The 26010-nt window shown below is 37.0% G+C and overlaps 1 protein-coding gene across 4 annotated transcripts in view; it reads left to right on the forward strand.

The window, feature by feature from the left end:
* UTRN (utrophin) overlaps window positions 1-26010 on the forward strand; it is a 490808-nt gene that overhangs the window by 379219 nt on the left and 85579 nt on the right. For all 4 annotated transcript variants that reach the window (XM_060283969.2, XM_060283970.2, XM_060283971.2 and 1 more), the window contains 4 exons: window positions 8950-9218; window positions 15525-15671; window positions 18121-18199; window positions 21794-21854. In XM_060283969.2, the coding sequence (XP_060139952.1) occupies window positions 8950-9218; window positions 15525-15671; window positions 18121-18199; window positions 21794-21854 (556 nt within the window). The remainder of the gene's footprint in view (window positions 1-8949; window positions 9219-15524; window positions 15672-18120; window positions 18200-21793; window positions 21855-26010) is intronic.

Here is a 26010-nt window from a genome sequence, read left to right on the forward strand (position 1 = left end):
CACATGTTCGTTACCTGCAGCTTAGGTTAAAAGTCAAAATTGCACGGGGGAGTTAGAGCTTTATGTCTACGTCCCCCTCTCTACTACACACACAGATGCAGGCAGGTGTGTATGCAGATGTGCATGCACACACACATTTTATGAGTTGAGGCTATGGTATCGATTACTAAATTAACACTTTAATAAGACATTTCACCTCTAACAGTGTTTAGAAAATTATACAAATCATTGTATATGTGGGTATAGAAAAGCTATTTTCCTCTGCTCAGGTTTTAATTTTAAGACAAAAAAAGATTGCATTTTTTTGCTCATAAATTTCCTCTTGAGTCTTCTTTAAAATTTATTCCAGTCAAGGCATTACTATTACTACAACTATTATTTTACTGCAGACTGTCTGAACATTATTTCTTTTTCAGCCTGGTGAAGTTACTTAATTTATTTTGTTTCATTTAAATGACAGAGGAAAAATAAAGCAGCTATCGCTTTAGTGTGTTCATAGTTGTGTGTAGTGTCTATAGTTGTGTATGTGTATTGTTTATTCATACACAGCTTTTTATGGTTGTATACGATTGTACCTGTGATTAATGGCTAATAATAAACATTTCAAATAAAAAAGTATGTATGGATTAGTGTTCTTCCTCTTTGGTCTTTGACAGCTGTGTGTGTATTTAGTAGTAGTTAATATTTTAACTCAGAATATGCTGTTTTCTTTTAATTATTAAATGCTTCATAATATTTTAGAAAGCCAGGTAGTATTTTTCACCTATGTGAAACCTCATATATTTTATGATACAACAAAGAAGTGATAAATGACATTTTTCAGTCTACTATGTCAGTCCATTTTGTGGCAGTATTAGCAAACTTGTGCAAATAAAACTTCATGATCATTAAATGAGTGAAAAGGTGAAATTATCATAGACTTTAGAAATTACTTTTATATTGATTCTCAGTATAACGTAAGGTTACATAAAAAAGATGGCAATAATTATTTCCTTGCATCTCATAAAATGAGGCCAAATTACACATAACCTAACCTAAGTAATTAGGTAGTAAAACTCATGGGTGTTTTTCCCCAGGGCATTTTTTGTTTTCCTAATAACTGCTTTATTAATTAGAACCCCATTCATTGTAAATGACAGACAGCCAGCTTCCGTAAGTGTAGGCACATGGGCGAATGTATTGGCGCCCATAGCCAAATTACAGTGAGGGCAAGGACACAGCTGGCCACAGGAATCTAAATGGCAGTCAGAGACTTTCTCCATGTCTTCCTTTCTGCCTCTCTCCACAAGTTTTCATTTTCTTTGCTTTCCTATGACCTTATACCTCACAACCACATACCAGGGAGGGAAAACCCTTCTTTAGATCCAGCACATTCCAAAAGAGAGCAACAACTCACTCAGCTTGAGTAACATGGAGCTCAGGGTCTTCTGGGATTGGCAGACCCCCTTTATAAGCATCATGTTAGATGGAGGAGGAATCAATGCCCAAAAAGGAAGGGAGAAGAGAGAAATGTTAGTCAACATAGATGTTCACAACAAATCAACATTTATCAGGGTCCTACAGTGTTCCAGGCACCGTTTCCTTTAATTCTCATAACAACTCTTTGAGTTATGAGTACTGTTACCACCCATTTGACAGATGAAGAAACTGAGACTTTGAGATGTTTGGATGCCTACTGTCACCCATGTGACAGAGCTGAAACACCAACTCAGGCTTGTCACAACCCTTGATGCCCTGAACCATCATAGCATACTATCTTAACTACCCCAATAATCAAAAAACTTCTAGATAATCAGTAAAAATAGGATTTTGCTTTCTATATTCTTCTACTTATAAAAATTCCATGCAGTAATTAATATGCTTTTCCCTTCATTCTTACTTTTCCTCTTCTGAAATATTAGGCCGCTTAATAGAATGACATACCAGTTCACTGATTTCCTAGCACCAAGGGAGAAGGTGTTTAGGCAATGTTAGACTTTGTCTTTTTAATTTTCATAAAAATACTTGAAGGAATAATAATTGCTTTCAGGCCTATAGACCAAGGCAATAATTTAATTAGCTTCGTAAGTCCAAATTAGATTAGTAAAGTTATAATGCATGAAAAGACACAGAAAAATATGTTACTTTCATTTCCAGTGTTAACTACAGAGATCCAGTGTGATCCTTCCCATTTTAAGGCTCCATAATGTATGAATGGATGTAATGAATCCAGTCTTCAACTTTCCTAAAATATAATGAGCCGGCTGAGTAAGCGTATTGATTGGATAAAAATTTCAAAAACTTGTTTGCATGCTAATGAATACCATCATAGTGAAATTCAATTTAAATAAATCAACATTCTTGATGAAGAATTATATGATAATAAAAGTTAGTTTGATGGACACAGCATTTTAAATTAATTGTTTACCATCTGTTACGGTCTCTAATCACCATTACAGCCATCCATAAATCACATGTGCCTCGTAAGAAAAGATGACAATAATTTACATGTATGTATTTTATTGAAATCAACATCTGGAGTGTCACTCTGATTTAAACATAAAGCACAGGAGGAGACTAAACGCTTTCAGTGTGATGTGTTCCTCTTTTCCTGTTGTTACTTTTCCTCTTGAGAGCTGGAGTCTTCACGAGTGAATTGGAGGGTTTGCTATCTTTTAAAAAGTATAATCCTAGCCAAGGCATAAATTCTCCACTTTAAACTTCTCACTTATTTTGGCAGTACATAAACCTAAGACATGCCTAACTTCTTTCATGAGAATGGCTAAGCTTGAATAGAAAGCCCAGGACTTCTTTTTTTTTTTTTTTTTTTGTGGTACGCGGGCCTCTCACTGTTGTGGCCTCTCTCGTTGCGGAGCACAGGCTCCGGACGCGCAGGCTCAGCGGCCATGGCTCACGGGCACAGCCGCTCCGCGGCATGTGGGACCTTCCCGGACCGGGGCACGAACCCGTGTCCCCTGCATCGGCAGGCGGACTCTCAACCACTGCGCCACCAGGGAAGCCCCCAGGACTTCTTTTGTACGTTGATGGATCATTAGCGGCTATGTTCCTCAGGGAAGCAGCCTGGGGAGGGATGGGCAGTGGTGTGGCCAGAAATGTGAGACTTTTAATTGAAGAGCTCTGTCCTTTGATCTTAAAGGTGATTTTTTTTTTATCAAAACAAAGATATTGAACATAGATCTATTTATTCATTTGACCAGTACTTATTGAATGCCTACCATGTGCCAGGTAGTATTCTAGATATGGGGAGACAGCAGTGAACAAAACATATCCTTGCCCACCTGGCACTTACATTCCCAACTTCTATTCTCCCCTCTCAGAACCACCAGTGACCTGTCTGCTGCTGTCCAGCACTCAAAACTGACTTGAATAAATTATAAAACTGCCATTAGTGTGAGGAAATTCAGGGAATATTCCATTACAGAAAATGGATCTCATGTGGCTTAGCTAGTTCTGTTCCATGGCCTTTCTGCTGTTCCTCCCTTTTTCCTTGGAGGTTGACCTTCTTAATGGTCTCTTCATGCTTCATCCTTAGCTCAATGCTGGGGTTTTTTACTTTGGCCCACTTTATAGGAAGAGTAAAACATTAAAGGATTCAGACTCTAGCTCAACCTTGATTGACTTCTGGTCAGAAGTGCTGGTTATCTCTGTCCATGGTGTGGTGTATATTCCTGTTCTCTCCATCCATCCCACCTCCACCCATAACCCCCATTAATACCTTATATTTTGGTATTTGTGGAATATGTTCCCTAAATCTCTTTACTTTAGAGTTCTTGCTTTTCCCTAAATGTATCTGTCCACGATCTTTTTTTTTCCCTTAAGGGTTTGACAAGTTCGTTGGCAGCATGGCTGGATCCTTACCGTCTTTATCATATTCCCACTGAAAGATTTAGGCTACACATTATCAGGTTAATGTACTTTGGGTAGCCTGTTACTATTGTCATCTTTATAATTTATTAGATGAAAATAATTAGAAATATTGTAGTAATCAGCTGATGGCACTTGATGGTGTACTTTTAATCTGGTTCCTAATGAATTGTCACCAGTTATCATACAGTATAGGAAGTGGGCAGGGTCCTCTTCAACACTGATCATTTCAGACAGATTAAGTTGATCTTAACCATGTAATCAGAAAATTTGAGGAGAATATGTTTTGCATTATCTGAATCAGGAGCATCTTTTGGTCATGAAGAAGAGAGAGAAAAATGGAGTGGGGATGAAGACGAAGAGTGAGAGTAAGTCAGGTCTAGTCTCTAGATCTACAGGAATGCTTTGTTTTTTTCTGTGAATTCTTGTTGGCTAATCAACTTGGTTTGCTTATGTGAAAATCTCTAGAGATATCTAAACCTCCCAGACTTAGTAACAAAATCATTTTAAAAATGAAAGAACTTAACCTCTGTTGAAGCTTTTCTGTGTGCCAGGCATGTATCGGTAGCTTTATAGGTATTAACTGAAGTTCAAGGAGATAAGCAATATATCTATGATTATATAATTAGTTAGTATTGAAATTGGCCTATGAACAAACCTTTCCTTGCACCAAGTTGTCCATGGGGTGAAAATGCTACTCTGGAGAATTTTTTCCTATACTTGTTTGTCTTAATATCTCCTCTTCCTCTCTTGGTGAAATACAATAAGATTATAGATGCATGTAAAAAATAAGCAAACAGTACAAATAAGATGGAATTACCATACTTGAAATGACTTTGTAAGGTTTATCCTTTTCTTTCACAGTAAAAAAAAAAAAAATGGTTGTTTTTTTTTTTCTTTTTTTTAAATATAAATGCTGTCATGGGTTTGGGAAGGAGGAAGAAAAAATAAGTGGGAAGATTTCCACTTACAATTATGAAGTTGAATATTCTCAATAAAGATTAAAGCTGGAAATTCCATTCAGGAAATTGAAAATTTCAATTCAGTAATTATATATATTGAGGACATACTAGTCTCTAGACTGAGTACTGCAAAACCAAGATGAAAAGAACAAACATGCATGACATAAGGCTTTAGACGCTAAGAAGTCAGTATGGAGATTATGTGTCTATTCTGTAATTGATAAAGGAAATACGATAAATATGGAAAATCTTTATTTAAAATAACTGGGCTGATTCAAAATCGATTTGTACATTATTTCATCGGAGGAACATATACTTTAACGTTTTTAAATGTAAAAAAAATTATAGGCACACAAAAGGAGGGTTTTTTTTTTTCCTCTACTGTAAGATTTCTTGGAGACATACAGCGGCTTTGCCTTTCTTATATAATTGAATTTCAGAGGTAAAAGAGGCCCTTAGTGTAAAATGTTTCCCCAGATGAGAAAATAGGGTTCCCACTTGATAAAGCTGGGATGAGCAGGTCATCTAGCTCACCTAGGAGCCAAGGGCAGGATGGGAGCAGTGCGGATTGCAAGTCTTAGTCTCTGCTTCTGGTCCAGGTTCGTGTTCCACCTGTATTCCAGTGAAGCATGTGAGTCTTTCTCCCCAGGGTAGAAAGGAGAGAGTGGTGTAAATGCCATGCAGTTAATTTGCATATTTGAAGAATAAAAACCACTGGACAAGAAAGAAAACTTCAGGATTGGTCATTCCTTTTTCCTCTCTCTTCTTCCTTCTTCCTAAAGATAATTATCTACTCTTCCTTAAATGTTTTGTAACACAATAAAACAATTGCTATTTTAATTATATAAATATAAAGTAAATATGTTAATATTTATAATACATCATATCACATTATACTATATATACTATGTAATATAAATATAAATATAAAAATTAAATACAATTCCATCCTCAGATTTTGTCCAGATAAATGAGAAGGTGTGAAGGGAGAAGAATGGGAGAAGAGTGAAACAAAGTACTCTCTCTCAAAAACATCCCCAGACACACACGCACACACACACACACACACACCCAGGGAGTAGGAAAGTGACCTAGGAAAAGTGCTTCTGGTCTGTGAACTGTCACTAAATTTACTTGGTTTTATCCTGCTGTTTCCTCTGTCTCCTGATTAGCCTCTATTACTGCCTTTTCAAATGCAAATTAGATTATCACTGAGCTTCGTTTGCTCTCCCACCTTCAGTAGTTAGTGCCCTGCTCTGCGTGAGAATGACAGAGCAGCTCACTGGATTGGAAACACTCTGTACAGCTTCAACAGCAGTGACCAGAGAAATCAATTTATAAGCCAGTAGGCTGACGGTGTTCTGTTCTGGCAACACGTTACAGTCACCTGGGGAGCTTTTTAAAATTGATCCATGCCGCCCTTCACGCTTGACTAACTAAATCAGAATCTTTTAATACTTCGTCCTTGGGGATCAGCGTTTAAAAACAAACAAGCAAGCAAACAGACAAACTGTCAAGGTGGTTTCTATTATGTCACCAGAATTCAGAACCACTGGTCCAGAAGATTCTCCACTCTTGCATGAGGGTCTTAAAATTTACTGCAAAGTGTCCATTCAGAAAATTTGAAGCAAACTTTGTCCTTTGATTTTCAAGTAACACGAGGATTTTTTTTTTAATGTTGGGATATCCCTTTATTATTTTCATCTTTCATGCTGTCTTGCTGTTTTAATTTGTTTTTTCTATTTTCTTACCCCAAACTGTCATAACTTGGGATTTCACATGTTGCTTCTTATTACCTGTTTCACAAACATCCTGGAAAGTTTTTGTTTGGCTTTTTACTTCACTCTGTTCTTGGTTTAAAGTATGCATTAAACTGAGATTGCTGCTGCAACAGGAAGCACTTTTATTCTGACTCAGTGATTAGTTAATATGCTTCCTTTCTGGCAAACAGATGGCGAATTGAACGTAGAACTTTTCTTCTGAGTAGCTGCTTGAGTGGGGATTATATTATAAATAGTACAAAAAGACTGCTCAATCAAAAGATTTTACATTAAGTGAAGACAAAAAGTCACAGCCAGTGTTGGGTATTTTATCACAGGACAAAGAAGCCGTATGTCTCCCTGCCAGGTCTGACTTAGAAACAATTTTTACTTTATCCAGAGGAAAATCATCATAATTAAGTTGTCTCTTCTGAAATTGGCACTGTATTTTTTTTTTACAGAAGTCAGTAAAACATGAGTGCTCAAAATATATCTTTGAAAAAGCCGAAGTGACTTATTAACAAACACAGGTGTTACCGTCATAAAAATTATCAACTCCCTTTCTCATCAAGTTAAGAATGATTTTTTTCACCTTACACAGAGCATGGTATATGTATATAAAATATGGATCGTATTAATATTACATATTTTTCATTTTATAAAAATACCTTGAAGGCTTAAGGATTTAAATAAAGTTGCCCTTTTGATGATGTCCCTTTCCTTACAAAGCTTTTTCTAAGTTTCCTAAACTTGAAATCCTGACATATTATAAGTTTTAGGGCTTTTTTCCAGGATTCCCGACTGCCTCCCATCACCGTTGTACTGGACTGTATCTGAGCCTAAACATTCCTTGAACCTGGGTCTCTAACTCACTTATTTTCCTTATTTATCTTTTACTGGTATGCTCAACCTATCTACTTATCGTAACATTGTCTCTTCTTGTAATCAGTTCAGCTGACAGGAGACTGGTCATGTTTCTGTGTAGCCTCACAGCCTTTGAGCAGCACACTCAGAGTTCTGTGGTTGCTAAACTCTTCATCATCCGTGTAGTTCCCAGGGATTTATTATAGCTGCTTTCATCTAAATATTGAGGTCTCGAAATTTCTGGAAACTTAGATAAAAATAAATGTTCTGTCCCTTTGACTGTTAAATAATATTTAAATAAAGACAGGCAGACAAATTTATGTTGCGTAGGAAAGTTACAGCTTAGGAGAGCTTGCTTCGGTGCATCTTACCAGAGGTTTGATGAACTTCAGTGCATTTTATGAATGGTTTGGAATATTTTGAGGGGAAGTGGATGTTGCTAATGTGATTGATACTGAAAGATGGGATGTTATCTCAAAGAAGAATATGCACTTCTATCTTAAATTAATGTACAGTTTACCTCGATTGTATGTTTCTGAGTTGCCTCTCTGTTGTCCAGGGGACACTTAGGACAACTATCAAACCAGCTAGAGAGGAAAGGAGGCATCCTGGGGTGTTGAGGGTAGTGAGGCCCAGGAGTATTTCGCTGGGGATCCATTTAAGCTGTTTTGAGAGTGTCTGCTCTGTGACCATCAAGTTCCCCTGCCCTTGACTTGCCAGCTTCTCATCACTATATTTCTGACCCTTGGCTTTCAACTTGACTTTGACTTCTGACTGTTCCCTTTGCTTGTTTTCTAGACTCTTACTCTTTCTTCCTGCCCCTGTGCTGTGGCAGCATCTTGCATTATACCTGCCCTTTCCTGTCTGAAAAGTCTACCTTATTTCAGACATTCTGGAAGCCGTCTTGCTCTATTAAATATTTAGGGTGGTCTTTGAAGCCTTGCTGTCTTCTTGTTGAAATATTTGTGGATGTGCTACACTTATGGGCTACAAAGAATGCCTTGTATTAAAGATTCAGCGATGATGAAGTATCTAAGATATGTTATTTGTCTTCAGTTGTATTTTTTTTTGACACGATAAATTAATCTTACTTTTTCAGAGTTTTTCCTCACGACTTAAAGCTATTTCTCTCCCAATTATCATTCCCATTTCTCTGAGGACAAAGAAAAACTAATGAAAAGCTGTCTTTGGATTTTATGTAATTAATTTATGTTAAAGAAAAATTGTTTTATTTCTTGAGTTATCTTGTTACATTTCAAGGTTTGCAAATACATTAAAATTCAGAAGTCACCAAAACCACTGGGCTACTTTTACTCTGAGTAGCTCTTTTCTTCTTTGGAGAAGTAGTTAGGGATTAGTGGAGGAAGTATGGAAACAGTTTTCCTTACCCTGGCTAGTGTACGCTGGTAGCAACCCTTCCAAAGGTGAGTCACACTTGGCTCTAATAATGTAGAGTTGATCAAGCATCCAAATATTCTTTCTTTTTTTTTAAATCACAGAACTGACTCCTGAGGAGAGAGCCCAAAAGATTGCCAAAGCCATGCGTAAGCAGTCTTCTGAAGTCAAAGAGAAGTGGGAAAGTCTAAACGCTGTTACTAGCAATTGGCAAAAGCAAGTGGACAAGGCGTTGGAGAAGCTCAGAGACCTGCAGGGAGCGATGGATGACCTGGATGCTGACCTGAAGGAGGCGGAGGCCGTGCGGAATGGCTGGAAGCCTGTGGGAGACTTGCTCATCGATTCACTGCAAGACCACATTGAGAAAACCATGGTCAGCATCCCTGCCTCAGATAAAGGATTTAAGAAATACTTTATTGATAAATATAACACAAATAAGGAGAGCCACATATATAAACTGTTATGAGGGATTGTTATAATGTCAACACTGTTGGCATTAGAATATAGAACTTTTCCAGACATAATAGATGTTTTCCATATGCCCCTCACCATCAGAACCCCCCTCCCTGCCAAAATAATGACTAAGGTGACTTTTACAATAATTTACTTTTACTTTTCTTTATACGTTTTCACCCAGCTGTGCATCCCTAAGCAATATAGGTTAGTTTTACCTGTTTTTGTTGAGTATTTTTTGTTTTTTTAATAATACAGCAGAGGACCTTTAATTATATTACTGAGGTTGGGTCTTTTTTTTTTTTTTTTTTTGGCTGCATTGGTTTTTTTGTTGCTGCTCGCGGGCTTTCTCTAGTTGTGGCAAGGGGGGGCTACTCTTCCTTGGGGTGCGCGTACTTCTCGTTGCAATGGATTCTCTTGCTGCGGAGCACGGGCTCTGAGAGCGTGGGCTTCAGTAGGTGGGGCGCATGGGCTCAGTAGTTGTGGCTCGTGGGCTCTAGAACGCAGGCCCAGTAGTTGTTGCACAGGGACTTAGTTGCTCCGCGGCATGTGGGATCTTCTGGACCAGGGCTTGAACCCGTGTCCCCTGCATTGGCAGGCAGATTCTTCACTTTTCTTTTTTTTTTTTTTTTTTTTTTTGCGGTACGCGGGCCTCTCACTGTTGTGGCCTCTCCCGTTGCGGAGCACAGGCTCTGGACATGCAGGCTCAGCGGCCATGGCTCACGGGCCCAGCCGCTCCGCGGCATGTGGGATCTTCCCAGACCGGGTCATGAACCTGTGTCCCCTGCATCGGCAGGCGGACTCTCAACCACTGCGCCACCAGGGAAGCCCTGGCAGGCAGATTCTTAATCACTGCGCCGCCAGGGAAGTCCCTGTAAGAATATTTTAAAGTCCCTTTTAATCTCCAGATTTCCCATTTATCTTTTGTTTGTTTTCTTTGCAATGTATTTGTTGAAGAAACTGAATTGTTTCTTTGACAGTGTTTCTCACAGTCTGGATCTTACAGAATGGCATCCACATGGTGTAGTCTAGCAGGCTCCTTTTTAAATCGGTGGTTGGATTTGAAGTTTAATCAAAAGTATACTGTTTTCCTGGGAGTTCTTATCTACTAATTATATCTTATTGTCTGAGTATGTAATGAAGAATTCATTTAGCTCTAAATTCTGTTTGTAATCAGGTACTGCCCAAAGTTAAGGATGTTAGACCTCTGGTCTAGATTCCCTTTGGCTCCCGTATTGTAGAACATATCCAGAAAAGCAGTTAATGGAATTTAGGCAATAAAAGACACGAATAACAGATTTAGAGTGTATTAGGTTTTTAGTAGCATAGTAAACTATGTACTAGGTAGTCATCAATCAAATCAAAGGATAAACGGATGAAAAATCAGACTGACAATATCATGAATGGAATTTTTATTGCAAAAGATATACATCTTTTGTGCACATATATTGGATAATACTATCCCTTTGTTTCGCATGTGGCTGAATAGGAAAGAGAAGCAAGGTCTAGGAAATTAACTGAATCCTACTCAGGCAAATTACATGAGTAAATATATGTGTAGACATAGGAATAGTAATAATAGGTAGCATTTACTGATGCTTACTATGTGCCGAGAACAAGATAAGTATTATTATGTCCATTTTACAAATGATGACATTGCAGATATTGCTCAAGCCCACACAGCTAGGAAGTGGTGGTGTTTTCTTGATTTCTTTCTTGCTCTTCTCTTTCATTGTAGAGACCTCATTCATAATAATGCAATTAAGCTTAACTTTGATCAACTACTTGAAGTTGAATCTCTAAAAACTACGTATTAAATTTTCAACCCAAAATTTTTATTACTGAAAGAGTATTGGGGTGCCATCTTTCACTGCAAATATACATGTTTCCAATGACCCTGTGAATGAAGTAGGCTTCCTCCTTGACTGTAGTATCCAAAACACTTTTCCATAATTGAATCTGAGTTAAAATAACAAACTAAAAATAAAACCTTTTAGGATAGGTTCTTTGGAAGTTGCACACTTCTTGTATTTTAAAAGATGATTTTTAAACACTGAAAATCTTTAAGCCAATGGTTTACAAAAAGTATGTTCTATTGGTTTGCAAAACCTCTTGGTTGGAGCAAGAATTTACCCATTTCAATTTGAAAGCATCAGTTTTTAATACAGGATGACTAGTGTTGAGGGAAAAATGAAGTTATATCTGGACTAAAACTTTGAGAGTTGTTAATCCCATTTGATTGAAGAAATTACCCCTCTCTGCATCCAAATCCTTCTGTTTAAATTTCTGGTTATGTGGGAAAGCTAGGAAAAACACAGCCAATATTTAAGACAAAATGATAAACTGTGGCTTAAGATATTTTAACATCTTATTAGGAAAAAAGAAAATAAAACCCAAGTCTCTTTAAACCAAGTAAAATTGATGCAAAGTCCGGGGTGTTTTGCATGTGCTCTAAAGCATACCCCAATCCCAGTGAAGCTATAGGCAGGTAAAAATAAGTTCTGATTATTGCCAAATATCATTAAATATGCCAAAGCAACTGGAAAACAAAATCTTTTAGGGTAATCGAATAATTTTAACTTCCTAAAATTATCCTTAATCATTCTTATTTGCAGAATACACACGTCTGACAGGAGAAGGGCTGGGATTCACATCTGCCAACGGGCTGCCAGTCAGCACCTTTAACACTAACAGATGCTTCTGTTTCTATAGCAAAGAAAACCACGTATATTTTTATTCTCTTATAGGAAAGTACAGCCAAAACATGATAAATTGGTTCTTTATAGAAGAACATACAGCAGATCTGAAACCATTTAAAAATTTGCTTTATTTTAGAAAGCCCCTTAATTTGGAGCTCTTAAAAACCAAAAGATAAACTTTCTTCATAGAAAGATTCCTTGTTACCATAAAACACTGGACCACAAAAACAAAATTAAACCTAAAATGCATTGTTTGTCTAAGGACTTTTATTTTATTATTTATTTTATTTTTGCCTGCGTTGGGTCTTCGTTGCTGCGCATGGGCTTTTCTCTGGTTGCAGTGAGCGAGGGCTGCTCTTCGTTGCCGTGCGTGGGCTTCTCATGGTGGTGGCTTCTCTTGTTGCGGAGCATGGGTGCTGGGCGTGCGGGCTTCAGTAGTTGTGGCTCTTGAGCTCTAGAGCACAGGCTCAGTAGTTGTGGCACACGGGCTTAGTTGCTCCGCGGCATGTGGGATCTTCCCGGACCAGGGCTCTATCCCGTGTCCCCTGCATTGGCAGGCAGATTCCTAACCACTGAACCACCAGGGAAGCCCTGTCTAAGGACGTTTAATGGTTTTACCTGTGGCTTGTAAGAGAAAAAGTATTATTTTTATAGAGGGAAAAAAAAGTTTCTTCTATAAGATTAAAAAAAAAATCTGTCTTGAAGTTATAATTTTTAAAAAACTGTCACCATATTTTGAAATAAAACTGGTTATTATTTAAAATTATATAAATCTGAGAATATTTTCTAGCATTTCATTTTTTAAAATTTATTTAATTTTGCGGTACACGGGTCTCTCACTGTTGTGGCGTCTCCCGTTGCGGAGCACAGGCTCCAGACGCGCAGGCTCAGCAGCCATGGCTCATGGGCCCAGCCGCTCCGCGGCATGTGGGATCTTCCCAGACCAGGGCATGAACCCATGTCCCCTGCATCAGCAGGTGGACTCTCAACCACTGCGCCACCAGGGAAACCCCTAGCATTTCATTTTTAATCGTTAATACCTTCAAAATACAAAGATATTGATTTTAAAAGCTGATTATTAGTGTATGATGTAAAGTCATAACTGAAGAAACCTTGAAAGATTTGAGTTCTGTAATTGTTCTCAAACTGAATCTGAGGGCATTCAGGTCTTTTCAAAGTCCAGACTGAAAAATTCTCTTCTCCCACCCCTCTCTCTGTCCCATGCTTCTATATTAATTATGAATTCTTTAGACCTATAATGTCTCTGTTATCATATATCTGCTTTTCTCATTGAACTGTATTTGTGAATCCGTTTATTTGTACACATTCTGTCATCCATGAAAGACCAGCATCTGCAGTCATGGAGAAAAACTATCACAGCTCTGAATTCCTTCCATGCTGCAGCAATTTTCACGTCTTCATGGGCTTCCCTTCTTCTACCTGATTCTTAATTTCTTTTTTCTTTATGCTATATTACAGAGTCATTTACCTAACCCTGCAACCTCAGGCATCATTTATTTACAGCTGAATCCCAAATGTCCATCTCCAGGCCTGACTTTGAAATGCCGCTGTCTTCAGGGTTCTAGTGATATTTCTTTCTGTACATTGACTTCCATGCTCACTGTTTTGGGTGTCATTTACACAGTTACCCTCAAAGTCCGTATCTTTCACTCTGTCCCTGGGCTCCAGATCTGTTCTTCTGACTCTCCAGCTTGACCTTCCTCGTGGTTTTTGGACATATTCAAGAATTTTGAAATGCTGAAACGTATTCTCAGATTTACCTAAAATTAATTTTCTTTTTAAAAATAAGGTCATATTCTTAATATTATTTTGATGTTTACCAACCATAATGATTATTTCTAGCCTTTACATGTTATAAAAGGGGGAACTGGGAAGTGGTTAGAGAGGTTTTCTTTTTATAAGCATAAGGAGGAAGTCAAATTAATATTGTAGTGTTTTAATGAAACTTTATAGCCTTCAAAACACTTTGATACCTATTATTCATTAGCTAAACTTGGAGTGATGAAAGAGGAGAAGAAAGGGAGCTCATAGACATAGGCCTAGTCTCTTAAGGGGTGGAGATTATAGAAATGATGAAATTTGAGAGCTGATCCTAATAGTATGTTGATAACACCTAATACCTGTAAGTATGGTACATGATTAATTTTTGACACACCAAAGAGTTAAAACTATGCTGTTCTCTTTTAATATCCCAGTTCTATTCCCAATTCCATATTGGCTTAATCTTGCCTCAAGTACCATTTTTTGAGCCTTCATCATTAGAAATGAACTCTGCCCCTCTTGTATTGCAAACTTTGTGCTTAGTACTGGAGACTGTCCATTCTCAAGAAGCTTTCATTCTATGGGGGGTGGGGGGGCATTAAAATATGAATGCTTACAATACCAAGAACTAAGAGCTCTGATAAGAAATGATGTTTAAAATCTATAACAAGTGGTTCATATGGCACCAAACAATCAAGAATGTCTCCCACCGTAAAACCTGATTTGTGTGTCCAGAGATGTGCAGCCTGGAAATCCTGGCTAGGTTGGAGATGGCAGATAGAATGCTGGGGAGCACATGGGCGGGGCCTGCAGCTAGGGCTGGGGAGGGAAAGACCTCTGGGAAATCTTCCCAATGGGTCGGGCACTCCAGTGAGTTTTTTAAGGGATGGGTCGGATCTAAGCAAAGACTTTGTGGGGAAAAGGATACATGAAAATAGAGGGGGTTGGAATTATGTGGAGAAAGGAGAAAACTTAGTGTTTTCATTATTTTGTTGTTCATTCTCACAGGTCATATCACTGTCATTGACCTGAAATATTTTTTGTTTTTTTTCCCCCTCTTCGCATATACCCCTTCAATCCCCACTTACAACAGCTCTCTTACTGTGTTCAGAACCATAATTTGTCAGTTCTAAGCTTCCTTTACCTCTTTTCTGATAGACCCTGCTCTTCCTGGCCTACCTTTAACTGCAAAGAGAGGTCATAAATGACTTTGAAAGAGATATATAAATATATAAATCTATGAGTATATAATGTGCATAGATTTTGTGGTTAGGAAAGGTTTGTTTTACTGGCCACTTTCTAACTTAATTTTAAATGGAAAGAGTTCAAATCAAGTTGTTGCATCAGGTGAAAAAATATTAAGGTATCCATATTAAAAAAGGAAAATAGAAAATTAAAGATAAAATCAAGACTAGAAATTAGTAAAATGGATAAAAGTGGCATACATTTTTCCAGATTAAATTGCATATCATGAAAAATTTGAAGGAAATACATAATCATTTAAATGAGTTGGCATTGTAATTTTTCTCTTCGTGCATCTATTTAGATTCTCTAGCTTATAAAGGGTGATTCTTTGGCTGGTGATCCTGGTTCCTCAAGACCTGAGTTGAGTCTTGAGTGGGCAGCTATAGTTGATGGCCTCTTAGCTGGTCTTGGGGTTTTTTGTTTTTTTTTTAAGGAAATATGGAATACTAGCTTTTGTTATATTCTTTTCTGATGACATTATTCCTGTCCTTTTCTTCCAGGCATTTAGAGAAGAAATTGCACCAATCAACTTAAAAGTTAAAACAGTGAATGATTTATCCAGTCAGTTGTCTCCACTTGACCTGCACCCATCTCTAAAGATGTCTCGCCAGTTGGATGACCTTAATATGAGATGGAAACTTTTGCAGGTGTCAGCTGATTCCTCTTCATAATGCAGGCTTACACTTTGGTCTTTAAGCCCTACCTCTCTGTTCTACCACCTGTGATCCTTTTCTCTTTCTTTATGGGTTGTATTTGATAATGGATTTCTAGCCTGTGATGACATCAGTTGTCTTTCAGTATCTTGAACCCAAAGGCCTCATTTATTTATGAATATAGACTTTAATGTAATTTTATGATGTTCTCTTCATATGATATTTTTAGAAAATTGCAAAAGGTCAACTAAATCACAGTAATTGAAACCTATAGTAGGTCACAGAAACATTTTTTCCATAATGGCTCATAAAGGAGTCATTTTTCTTACTTTAATCATGTTTTTTTTTTTTTTTCTTTTGAAAAGTTAAGGAAGTCCCCATCCTCCTTCTTCCTCTGCCTGCTATTTAGGTATCTTGCTCATTTTTTCCAGCTAGCATACTTTACTGTAGGGGTATTTTCCTTTAGCCCTTAGATCTTAGTTTCTCTAATGCAGTTGTTCTGATGACTAGGCCTGACTTGTGCATCTCAGATTTTAAAAAAGCCAAACCAAGAAGAGTCCTCCTGAGTGTTACTAAGTATCAGCATTTGCAAGTCACCACATGTGCCAGTCAGTAGTTTTTGGCTCAGTCTTTGTGGAGCTTTGTCACACTTAGTGGCCAGTTTCTAGGAGTCATAATAATAATTTTCTCCCCCTGAAAAGTAGTGGGATAGTTTAAGTGGAAGATTCAAAAAATAATTCTTACTAATCTTTCTCTATATTTTGTACCTAAAATGATGTGATATATAACAAGATAAATATGTAATTTTGAGGTAGCACATAAAATCATTTTATTTTAAAGGTATAATATTTTATAGCCTGACAGGTCCTGAATTAATTCAAATGTTGAACCACCCAATGGTTTATATATTTTCTTCATGAAATTGAAGAGGTAATAAATGAGTGTATGGTATTAGACAGTCTTTTCTGTCTTTGAAAAGAATATTAATAATCTGGGATTAGTAAAGCAGGATCTGTTAAACTCATACATGCTTTTCTAGTGAGTAGAACACAAAAGCATTTGATTTGTACTCCTTATTTCTTCTGCTCCCTTTCTCTAATTCATTATCTTCATGTACGTATTCCTGTGGTCCATCTTGATTCCCTTCCCACTCTGCTTCCGTTACTACTATCTGCAAAGATTGGAAGTCAGGGAATACGTTATGCATGAAAAAGGATGTGTATTCTTTCATCCTGATCTCTGAGCCTGGTAACCACTGGAGCTCAGATGTTAGCTGCTGATTGAACAAGAGGAGCACAATTTATGCTGGCAGACAGCAGTGTTAAATTTCAAGAGCAGCATCTTGTGTTCTCCTCTGGAATGTAAAAGTGTGGTGTTTGAATGCTTTTTGGCCATAACAAACAAAGTACCTGCTAATGTAATTTAAATAGCTAACCAGGAGAAACTAGAGGTGGCCAGTGAGCCAGAGACACACGTTCCCTTTAAAGGCAGCTGAAAATAAGATTGACAATCTAAGTGAAACACCTGACTAGCATTACTAGACAGAGACCAGGAAAAGGAAACGGAAATGTCAGTAAGGCTGTGTGCAATTGTTATTGATTTGCAATTAGTTTCTCAGGGTACCAACTCTGCATTTTCAAAATATAGAGAGCTAAGAATGTGGTTAAAAAATATATAGAGTATATTATTCAGCTGGTATCTCCTTGAATACTTCCAAATCAAGATGATGGACGTGAATTTGGAGGAAAATAAGACATTCCATATTCATATGTCCTTTCACTTTCCATCTCTATCTATGTATCTATCTATCTATCTATCTGTCTATCTTCATCATCATCTATCTATTCATCTGTCTGTTTTCTCCCTTGGAATATTTTAGACTTCTTTTTCATTTGCTCCCCATAACCCTTTTTTACCACCTTCCTTACAAAAGAGAGGTGAGTAGCCACTGACCCCATGACCACATCCTGACTTGAGATACTTTAGAATGTTACTGCTTTTGAGTTAAGTGTAGAATAACTTAACTTGCCTTGACTAATAACAACCTATGCCTTGACTAAGGCATGGATTCTGGCATCAGATGGGCTGGGTATGAATACTAGCATTGCCACATACTAACTTTATGTCCTTGGACACCTCTTTCTATCTCAATATCTTCATCTATAAAACAATGATAATAATGAGTAATACCCAATATGATTTTTGTGAGGGTTAAAAGAATTAATTCATTTAAACTACTTGGAAGAGTACCTGGCACTATTTACTGTTACTTGATGTCAGAAGGAGTCTATTTTCATACAATATTTTGATTCCAGATAACAAAGGAGTCTGTACCAGCAATCATATCTTGGGTAGTAGCATCATTTATTATAATACTTAAATCAATGATGTTATTAAGGTTATTGTTTTGAAATCAAATTATTTCTTGTGTGTGTATGTGCAGGTTTCTGTGGACGATCGCCTTAAACAGCTTCAGGAAGCCCATAGGGATTTTGGACCATCCTCCCAGCATTTTCTCTCTAGTAAGTACCAATAAATTTGACTGATCTCATTAATTGAATGAATCAGCATATTATTTCACTCTCACTCAAGAAGCTATATTCTTTGCTATAAATATATTTATCAGATGAGTATATAAAAGAAGATATCAACATCAATGACAAGATTGCTTATTGGTTATTGTTTCTGTAATCTGGTCGTGGTAAGTCTTTGAAGTGAAGCAAAAATTAACTCATCTGGGCTTCCCTGGTGGCACAGTGGTTGGGAGTCCGCCTGCCAATGCAAGGGACGCGGGTTCGTGCCCCGGTCCGGGAGGATCCCACATGCCGCGGAGCGGCTGGGCCCGTGAGCCATGGCCGCTGAGCCTGCGCGTCCGGAGCCTGTGCTCCGCAACGGGAGAGGCCACAGCAGTGAGAGGCCCGTGTACCGCAAGAAAAAAAAAAAAAATTAACTCATCTTAGCTAGGGTTTTTCACTGGACCATCTGTTATAATAACTAATATAGTATCATATCATTGCTATGCCATATGCAAAGATTATGAACTTTTTCACAGTAAAGAAATCATTTTTATATTTTAAAATTAATTTTCCTCCTTAAAAAGTGCATATTTGTTTAAAATGCACCTGGAGCTTTAAAAAGTAAAAAAAAAAAAAAAAAAAAAAAATTACTTCCCACAAATCTTTGAGAAGATTTTGGTTTATCAGGCTCACTGCAGTCATACTTGGCCTTTCTTCTGGCTATAGGTATTGCAGATTTAGCCAAACCCACATATGTAGAGCTTTAGGCAGTAGTCTCCAACTGAAATGTTTCATTTTATGGACTGTTCATGAGATCCTAAGTAAGTAATTTGAGCTCCTACTTTGTTTATCACTCACTGCTAAGGAAACTAAAGAATATAAAATTCAGAGTCACCCAGATTGAGATTTAAATATTGCTGGTTTTTTTTTTTTTTTTTTGTGGTACGCGGGCCTCTGACTGCTGTGGCCTCTCCCGTGGCGGAGCACAGGCTCTGGACGCGCAGGCTCAGTGGCCGTGGCTCACGGGCCCAGCCTCTCTGCGGCATGTGGGATCTTCCTGGAGCAGGGCACGAACCCGTGTCCCCTGCATCGGCAGGCGGACTCTCAATCACTGCGCCACCAGGGAAGCCCAAGATTAAAATATTAATTCTGCCTTTTACCAGGCCTGTGAATCCCTGAAAGTTAATTTCTTTATCTTAAAATTACTATAATAATACTTATTTTCTCTGATTGCCTTGAGGTTTAAATAAGAAAACAGATCAAGTTACACAAAGCACCTAACACAGTTCTTCGCACAAATGCTTTCACTAAATGTTAATTCCTTTCCTTTCCTTTTCTCTGGCAAACATATGTAAGCAAGCACTTTGTTTAATTCAATTTAAGTGAAGGTTGAAACTTAATTCAAAGCTTATTTTTCCAATTAGGTACCTTTGTATCTATAGCCATAGAGAAAACTGAAGTAATAATATCGTGTCTTCTAACTAAATTGCTTACATTTATATTTTCTCTTAACCTTTGTCATGGTTGGTAATCTGCTTTCCCTCAATTCAAGGTCAGGCTTTTCTTACTCTCACAATTTCAAGAAGCCTAATCAGTCATTTCCTGACTTTTCTGTCCTATGCCTCTCTAGTGCTCAAACTAGCTCCCGTTAGTGTTTCTCTCTCTCTCTGTCTCTCTGTCTCTCTCTCCCCTCCACCCTCCCTTACTCCACCTGCCACCCCACCCGCGCCCCCCCAACCCCATCCCGCTCACACACACACACACACACAGACCTGTTTCACAACCCTGAGCTCTTAGGTAGCCTATCTTTGAGTGATGTTTAGTCCTTCCTGGAATGTACTGTCTACCTGGGTGCCAGGATGCATTTCCATTTGGATACTATCAATGTTGATGAAATAAATGGGCTTGCAGAATACTCATTAGGTATGAATTAACTCCAGACTGCTTACACTTAATTTTATAGAATGTAAAGCTATGTGCTAGGACCAAATTAAAGAGAAATTTAACAAATAATTGAGATTCTATAGTTCTGAGGCATATGTATTTATTAGTATTGATGAAACTGAACACTTTCACCTAACAACCATTCTTTCATAATAAAAATCAAACTCTTGTTCATTAGGAAATGAAAGTTGTAAAAATTGTGAAACTCAAGCACATTGCCTTTCATTGCCTAGCACTGGCAGTCCAAGAAGGTCAAAGTTATTCAAATCAAAACAATTATTAAAATGAATGGAGAAGTGTAAACAAAATCCCAATTAATAATTGTTATCCATTGCTGCTCAGAATCTTTGGCTTTATTATATTTCTTGGATTTTAGCCATGGTTATAAAAGGAGGCTGTTTAGTTAGGCACAAAATAAAAACTGACCTATTAGCCTGGTGCCAGTGCTGAAACGAGGTTGGCTCTAATGAGAAATTTAATATACCTAGTTCCCCATTTTCATCCGTCTTTTATACTTTCATGGACATAGTTGGAGAAGGGAATGCTCATACTTTATAAAGAGAGGAAGAATTGTTGAATAGAAATATTGCTGAACTAGTGCTCAGAAATCCTGAAATCATGTCCTGGCTCAGCCATTTATTTATTGGGCAAGTAATTTCACCTCTAATATTTAGTTCCTCATAGTTGACTTCCTTATCAATAGATGTATTTGAAGATGCTTTGCAAAGTTTAGAATGCTACACATTAGTAAGATAGTATAATGATACCATATTCAGAAAAGAAAAATTGGTGACAACTGGTTACATGGGAATCTAGTGATATTTGCAAAGTTTTATTTGAATCTGCTTGTTTATTATTTCATTTACCAAAATTCCTTAATAGTTCTAGATACATATGTACAATTCTTCTTAATAAGTCTTAGAATAATTGGTTTAATGTAGGAAAAGAATATTTTTATAAAAAAGGAGTAAATGGATTTGTAGAAAGTTAGTACCTCAATAAAACAAAACATAAAATCTCAATCATAGTGATGTCTAGTGTAAAAGTAGGGAACTATATTTTCTGTGCATTTCAGGTGAAAATAAATATTTGGAATTCTTCTATCTAGATAATTGCCTTGGTTCTTTACAGTGCTTTGGCTATATTTATTTTAATTTTCCCTTTTTAAAATTCATATAATTGAGTTTCTTTAAATGCTGTTTGTCCTAAATAGTTATTCCTGTGACTATGAAGCAAAGTGAAGAGTGCTATTAATGATCTGGAAAATTCAGTCTTAAGAAATCTAGTTTACAATCTGGGTATACCAGGTAAAATTAATTTTGGTTTTAGTTTAATCAAAGTATATACAGAGTACAGTTTCCAGATAGCACTAAATTTTAATTTTTGATTGTTGTAAACAATAAAACTTGATATTTAAAAATATTTGTATCAACAGGTTCAATTAGAGTTGACATTAGAAATTGAGACTGTATTGTTTCTTTCCTTGCTTCAAATGAATCTTTAAAGCCACTCTTTGTTTGGCCTAGCAGATTTCATAATTATAGGAATCCAGCAGTTCTCATTGAATTTGCTGCAAAAAGTGTTCAGTTGTTTTGCATTAAGGCATAAGGCTTTTGGGTTAGCAGTGTTTCCAATAACCTCCCTTTGTTTCTTCAGCTTCAGTCCAGCTGCCATGGCAAAGATCCATTTCACAAAATAAAGTGCCCTATTACATAAAGTAAGTTGATTTTCATTCTCCTTTACGATAACCAAGAAAATAAAGTTATGTTGATAACTTAAGAGGCTTTAAGTTATCAACAGTTGTTAAGTATCTAAGTTATGAAGTAACTTTAAAAAATGGATTTCAGTCCTATTATATGAAGGAAATTATATATCTATGTTTATAAAGATATAAAGAATATATATTTAATATTTGAAAGAAATTAGTTTAAAACTCTGAGTGATATTTGTAATTCATTAGATGAGGCTATAGGTATATTTAGCTGCTATTTTTATAAAGCAGGTATTAAAATATTTGGGGAAAATGACAAAATTCCTAAATATTCTTGACATAATGATGTTTATCAAGCTGTATCGATTCTAAGCCATTTTTGTGTCTCCCAGAAAATGCATTTAAAAAGTACTTGGACTCTTCTCATTTTATTTCACCAAAAAGAAAGTATTTTATCATTAAAAAGTTCAATATTTTCAACTTCTTTTAGACTTATGGAAATTACCTGCAACATTAGGTTTATTATCCAGCATTTTTGTTGTCAACTTGATAGTTTCTCCTTTTTTACATAGTAAGTTTCTCCCTATTATGTAACATTTTATAAATTTTGTATAATTTACATAAGGTCTGCGTAGGATTTGATCCTTGGCTTAGTCTGTGTGTTGTCGCTGGCAGAATGATAAAATTCATCTTGTGAAATCCCTTGAGATGTAAATTTTTTTTTTTTTTTTTTTGCGGTACGCGGGCCTCTCACTGTTGTGGCCTCTCCCGTTGCGGAGCACAGGCTCCGGACGCGCAGGCTCAGCGGCCATGGCTCACGGGCCCAGCCGCTCCGCGGCATGTGGGATCTTCCCGGACCGGGGCACGAACCCGAGTCCCCTGCATCGGCAGGCGGACTCTCAACCACTGTGCCACCAGGGAAGCCCAAGATATAAATTATTGATTTACAATGTGATAAAGGTGATAAGAGTTGTAGTTGGATCTATTTTATGTATAAGTTGAACGGTGGCCTAGTTATGAGAAGAATGTTCGCTGTTATGAGGAGTCAGCGCTGTTTCAGATTAGTCCTGTGACCTCACACGAGTCAAGTGAAGATCTCTGGGCCAAGTTTCCTTTATGTCCTTCCTAAAATGGCATGTGGTATCTACAAAATCCATGCCAACACTAATAATCTGCTCTTCCAGTATCCCTCTTTGTGTGTGAAATCAAAATGTTTAGAAATAGTATTTTCCTATGAAGGTTTTATTGTGGTCTGAAATGTATCCTCAGATTAAAAAAATAATAATAATTTTTCCATAATACATAATAAATATAATAAGCAATATATGTTACATTGTCTTAAGAGAATTTAATACTTTTATCAGTGTATAATCTACCATGTACTGAGTTGTGATAAATTTAGGTATAAGGTAGGAAAGCAGTTGATTAGTATCAAATTCGTGCAGGCATGAAGGGAAAGAAGTCAAAGGCTCAGCAAATTGACGTCTTTATTAAGAAAAGATGCGATCATCTGATCCAAATTTAAAACATTCTACTTTATATTCTACATAATAATAATATTTATAGTATTAGAGAGTTTCAATTTGCTGGGTGAATATTGACTTGAATATTACAGGTTTTAGTATAAATCTGATGTGCTGCAATGGGCAGAATCTGGCCATACAAAGATGCCCATATCCTGACCCTTGGATATGGATAGGTTAGGTTATATGAAGTCGTAGGCGGGGATATGAGCCAGGGAATGCAGACAGCCTCTAGAAGCTGGAGAAAGCAAGGAAAAGGGATGTGCTCTTGGAATCTCCAGAAAGAAACACAGCCCTTGAAAACCTTGTTCATCATTTACTTGCTTATTATTTGGGAATTAAATTTTGTTTTCATAATGATTTTTCATCTGGAAATACTGGCCTGTATAATCTTAGATCTAGTGACTGATGTTCCTTCTTTATAAGGAAATAAACTGTTAGGTTACACAACAGAGCAAATTGTTTTTAGCTCAGGGAGACATTTATTTTGTGGTAATTTGTTACAGCAGCAATAGAAAACTGATATATGTATTATACAAAATCTAGAAGTCCATGCAAATTAATCAAGTTAATTAATTTACTGAATTGACCTAGACTTCTGTATCATCTGATTTTTAAAAAATGTAAATTGGATCCAGGAGGCATATTTTTGTCCTTACTAGGTAAAGAAAATACTAAATTCGGGAATTCTCTGGCGTTCCAGTGCTTAGGACTCCTTGCCATCACTGTGGAGGGTGTGGGTTTGATCCCTGGTTGGGGAACTAAAATCCCACAAGCTGTGTGGTACGGCCAAAATAAAAGAAAAACAAATTTCATATCTGTTGCTTGTTTATGTTAATGCAATGGTTATCTATTTGATTTGGCACTTTAAAAAATCCATTTGTCATTTCAACATTACTATTAAAAGGAATTTCTGTATGTCCAGGTCGGTTATACGTGACTGAGAATTACATTGTCTAAGTTCGAATTTCACTAATTCAGTGTTTTTATAATTTTGAGAGGATCTAGCAGAATTGTATCCTTGCTCAGTCTACAAGGTTCTTATGGGGCAGACAGGTAGAGTGAAAGCTGGTTTATCGGGCATCTTACTGGCTAGAGCACTATAATCAGCATTTCAAAATATATATAATACATTGATGACCAATATTGTTAATGTGACCTATAGGATTGTAGCATCCTGAAATATTTTCAGCATCATTAGTGAAAGATTGGATTTTCTTAAATATTCTAAAATTTTAGTGTTAAGTGCCTTAGGATTGTCAAATATCTAGAAATCTGCCCATGTATATAGAGTGAATTCTCTTATTTTTAGAAAACTTGTTTAACCAGATTCTTTCATTATTTGCTCTGTTGTATAACCTAACAGTTTATTTCCTTATAAAGAAGGAACATCAGTCACTAGAGATAAGATTATACAGACCAGTATTTCCAGATGAAAAATCATTATGAAAACAAAATTTAATTCCCAAATAATAAGCAAGTAAATGATGAATGAAAAGGCTTTTAATATACACTTCCCTTTGCATGGCTGCACAAGTAAGTAGAAGAAAAATGTTAGAAACAAATACCGCATGATTGTCATGCAACTAGAGTTTCCTGGAGCATATTAGGATGTATTAATTTGGCCAACAAAAAAATAATCTTCAGGTAGAAATATTAGATATTTTCAATATTTAAGTGTATAGTTTTATATACTCTAATGCCAGAATATAGCAAGAAAGATGGCAGAGAATGGGAAGGACAAATTGTTTTTATTTTGTATTTTAATTTTATAGGATAGTTAAGACATACTTGGATGGCTCCCCAATGTACTTCTTTGTCTCTAGGTAATTCATTATTAATATTTTGAGGTGTACAGCCGTGGCTCCATGACTCATTTGTTTCTAGAAAATGATACAATATAGCTCTGAACCGTTAAGGGTCTATGTAGTGTAAATCCCTCTATGTTAATATCTTAAGTTGAAACTCATATCCTTAAATGATATTTGCTGCGTCTAAGGTAGACTTTCCAAAGCTGATCTAATTATTTTTCTTTTCTAGTATAGTCTAATAACAGCTCATTGTTCCATCAATTTAAGAAAATTTGAAATGGCTCTTGCTGCCCTCACAATGTACAAAGATCTACCGTAAAAGCACGATCTCTTTCTCTGTACATTTTGGGTCATGCGTTGTGCTTTCTACAGGTTGTTCGTTTCCTCAACTAAAACTTAACATCCAGCGAGTTTCAGGTGTAAAGGGTATGATGAGTAAAAGCCTTGGGTTGAATTTTCTTTTCTTTTCTTTTCTTTTTTTTAAATTTCATTTATTTTTTGGCTGTGTGGGTCTTCATTGCTGCGCGCGGGCTTTCTAGTTGCGGCGAGCGGGGGCTACTCTTTGTTGTGGTGCGTGGGTTTCTCATTGCGGTGGCTTCTCTTGTTGTGGAGCACAGGCTCTAGGCGCGTGGGCTGCAGTAGTTGTGGCACACGGGCTCTAGAGCGCAGGTCAGTGGTTGTGGCACGCGGGCTCTAGAGCACAGGCTCAGTAGTTGTGGCTCACAGGCTTAGTTGCTCCGCGGCATGTGGGATCTTCCCGGACCAGGGCTTGAACCCGTGTCCCCTGCATTGGCAGGTGGATTCTTAACCGCTGTGCCACCAGGGAAG

Source organism: Globicephala melas, chromosome 14 (assembly GCF_963455315.2).
Source record: "Globicephala melas chromosome 14, mGloMel1.2, whole genome shotgun sequence".
NCBI lineage: Eukaryota > Metazoa > Chordata > Mammalia > Artiodactyla > Delphinidae > Globicephala > Globicephala melas.